We start from the raw sequence: 3,874 nt of genomic DNA on the forward strand, positions 1-3,874 counted from the left end.
GATACGGCAGGTACCAGTTGAGGAGTCGGGCCTTTCAGGGAAGGAGTGAGGCGTGCGCTCCCAGGCGGGACCCGGTGGCATTCTCAGTACACGTTTGCAGAGTGACCGAAGTATGTGCTGTTTGTCTAGCTGCCCTTTCAGACCCAGTCTCATGCTGCAGTGCAGACCTAAGCAAGCGGATTTTCTGTGGGGGCAGCTGGGAGTGGGCACCAGTGGGGTGAGTGGCGGGTCACCATCAGCTTGTTCTCTTCTCTGCACAGTGGGCGCAGACCTCTCCATGGAGGCTTGCTGTGCAGACGGACATCGAATGGCCACCCAGGAGAGGGACTGCTCGCTGCCGTACACCTCGGAATCCAAAGAATGCAGGTATGCTTGGTGGTGGCCACTGTTTTACCAGGACAATGTTCTTTTAGAGGAAGGTGGGGAGGAAGGGACGAGTTGCTCCAAAGATTGAAGCAGCAAGCAGGGCTGTGGGTGCAGAAGCTGCTCTAGAAATGTTGGTTCTCTCCTTCTCACCCACCTCGGCTGGGTGCATTTTGAGGACCCCTGTTTCCAGTTTCTCCTCTGGAGAGTCAGGCCAGGGCACCAGGGCCAGATCCACCCAGGCTGGGGGAGGTGCAGCGGGTGACCCCTGCCCCCCCATAGCTGGGCTCTCCCCTATGCTCCCACGGTCCCAGCACAGGACTCACTCACCCTTCCCGTGCCACCCTGTGACAGTTGGGGCATCTGTCCCCTTCACTGGGCTGGAAACAAGATCTGGGTTCGTAGGCTTCTCTGTCATAGCTGGGCAGCTGTGGACAAGTCGGTTTCCTCCTAAGAAAAGCAGGACTGTTGTGGGGTGCAGATGAGCTCCTGTGATCAGCAGTGCTTCGCAGATAGAAACGTGGACCACCTGCAGACCCCCAAAATGTGGATGAGCTGGGCCCAGGGTGAAGAGTTCTGCCAGACCCTTGTTCACCTTGTGCAGGAGCCGGCATCTGGATTGACCGTTTTTATTCTTCTCTCCCGAAATTGACTCAAGCTCCCCCAAAATTTGGGGACAATATAAGCGGGACTGTTGTGGGGTGCAGATGAGCTCCTGTGATCAGCAGTGCTTCGCAGATAGAAACGTGGACCACCTGCAGACCCCCAAAATGTGGATGAGCCGGGCCCAGGGTGAAGAGTTCTGCCAGACCCTTGTTCACCTTGTGCAGGAGCCGGCATCTGGATTGACTGTTTTTATTCTTCTCTCCCGAAATTGACTCAAGCTCCCCCAAAATTTGGGGACAATATAAGCTTCGAATAAATGATGGAAACAAGTAATGTTGATCATCATCATAAAAATAATGGTAAAAGTAATAGCAAGCCATTCTGAGGCACCTACTTTGCGCCGAGCATCTGATGTGCATTTTCTCATTTAACCTCGTCATTCATCCTGTTTGATAGAGGAAGCTGGGCTCACCCCCATGTACAGCTCATCAGAGGTGACGTTAGTATCTGAACTCAGACCTGCTGGCTGGGGGAGCAAGCACTGTCGGGAGGCAGGGGTATGAGAACATCCCAGCATTTGATTTCCATTTGTTTTCTCTGCCTCTAACCCGAGTGTAAGCAGCTTGGGTACTGGGAGCTGTGGGGCACGGGGTGGGGGCTGTCACAATGGTTTGCATTTCTGTTGGCGTTGAGCAGAGGCTGCCCTAGCCAGCAGGGAGGGAGAACGTAAATCCTGATTGAAGAAATTCTTGAAAAGTCAAAAGCACTATAGACCCAACAAAGGGAGAGAAGACAGGCAGCTCAGACGCTGGAATTGACTGCAAGAGCACACGGTCAGGCTTCACGGAGCAGCCTTGAGTGTGAGATGTGATTTTGGCTCCCGGTGTGGCTGAGCACTGGAAATGTCAGAGGGGCCTCTGGCAAGTCCCTAGCAAAGCTGGGCGTTCAGCGCCAAGCCCAACGTTGTTTACAGACTGCGCTGATGAGAAGCAGCCTGGCCCCAGGAAGGACGAGGGCCTGGGAGGAGGGCCGGCCTGGGTTAGATGTCCTGCTGTGTGACCTGAGCCAGCTCAGAGCCTCAGTTTCCCCCAGTAAAGCAGGAACCATCACACCTGCCTTCAGGGTTGTTATAATGAACAGAGACGACGTAGGAAACCAGCACCACGAAGCCAAAGGGTGGGAGTGTATTAATCTATCAGGGCTTCCATAACAAAGTAACACAGACTGGGCTGCTTAAACACAGACTTTATCACAGTCCCGGAGACTGGAAGTCCAAGATCAAGGTGTCGGCAAGGTTGGTTTCTTCTGAGGCCTGTCCTTGTGGCTTGAAGTTGGCATCTTCTCCCTGTATCCTCACGTGGTCTTCCCTTGGTGTCTGTGTCCTGATCGCCTCTGCTTATAAGGACCCCAGTGTGATTGGATTAGGTCTTATCCAGATGAACTCATTTTAGCTTAATTACTTCTTTAAAGGCCCTGTCTCCAAAGGCAGTCACATTCTGAGTTACTAGGGGCTAGGACTTCAACAGATGAGTTGTGGGGAACACAATTCTGCCCCTGACAGGGAGCGCTATTATTAATTGAGATCAAAGACTTAGAAAGTGAAGCATCAGACAGGTGAACCCTTCAGTGTGCAGACAGAGAAACTGAGGCCACAGTTTCAGCAGCTCTCTGGGCCCTGCTTGTGAATTTAGATTCTGGTCACTACTAAATTTATACTGATTTCTACTCACCAATGTCTTTGATAAATTTTGGAGGTATCTTTAATCCACAGTGGGTCCCAGAGTACATAGAAAATACCTTCTTATCTGTGCAGCGGGTGTTTGTTTTATGATCTACATTTTGACCTGGGGTAAATTTCAAACATGCATGAAGACATTTCCTGAGATGTACGAAACATCATCTGAATGGCCGAGACAGAATTTCTTCTTTTTGGGAAGTGTGGGTGCATGTCTAGGCTCCCGCTGACCCTTGACTTGTTTTTGGTGATGCTCACTTGGTCACGTGGAGCCTCAGGAAATTCTGGCTAGATGTTGTGAGTTTCCGTGTCACGGTGTCCCCAGAACATGTTACTGAATGCCCAGGACACCACTCAAGGGTCACCAAGTTGGAGTGACTGGCCTTTGTTTCACTGAGGCCCCAGGAGGCCAGTTGACTTGTCCCAGTGAACTCACGAGCAGGAGCCACGTGCATGTCTGAGGCCTCTTAGTGAGTTAGCCACTAACAGCTGGCTCCACAGCGACACTGTCCTGCTGTCCCAGGTGCTGGCTGCTGCCCTCCAACCCTCCCTCACTCATGTCCCCTTCTCCGCGTTCATTTCAGGGTCCGAAGCCCACACAGTCTATGGAGATCAGAGGCTGAGCCTGGGCTCCTGGGCTCTGGGTAAGACAGAGCCCGTCTAAGAATTCCACTCGCAGGCATTAAGTGCTGCTGCGGGGGTCCTTGGGTGAGCAAGCCCCCTCCCCAGCCCTCCACAATGCCGAGCCCCACAGTACTAGGGTGAGGAAGGGCCGTGTGTGTCTGGGGTGTGGCCAGCACAGTGATGCCTGGTAGGAGGGATTTTCTATGAATTCAGTATTAATTATCATCTTTAATGAAGGTGGGGAAGGGAGAGAGCAGATCAGAAATCAAATCTGAATTACGGGAACCCTCTTACTGGTAATATTTGAAAGATGCAGGAAACAAGGATCACTAATCTCTTGGTTGGTCCATCATTCTAGCTCATGTTTCTTTTAAAGTGGCATTCTGTGAGGCTCACCTGTAAACGTCTCAATTTTCATTCATTCAGCAAATCTTTATTGTTCCTTGATGCCATTTCTAAGCTCAGAATGAGGCAGGATGGGGCCGGCCCGGTGGCGCACTGCTACAGTGCGCCGCTTGGGAGCGTGGCGGCGCTCCCGCCGCGGGG

General features: G+C 52.2%; 1 protein-coding gene across 1 annotated transcript in view; it reads left to right on the forward strand.

The window, feature by feature from the left end:
- The first annotated feature begins 277 nt into the window (after positions 1-277).
- Positions 278-3,874, forward strand: part of LOC103596987 (fibulin-1-like) — a 37,802-nt gene continuing 34,205 nt past the window's right edge. The window contains 1 exon segment of the mRNA XM_008580785.1: positions 278-366. Within this exon segment, the coding sequence (XP_008579007.1) occupies positions 278-366 (89 nt within the window).

Source organism: Galeopterus variegatus, unplaced genomic scaffold (genome assembly GCF_000696425.1).
Source record: "Galeopterus variegatus unplaced genomic scaffold, G_variegatus-3.0.2 Scaffold2159, whole genome shotgun sequence".
Taxonomy (NCBI): Eukaryota; Metazoa; Chordata; class Mammalia; order Dermoptera; family Cynocephalidae; genus Galeopterus; species Galeopterus variegatus.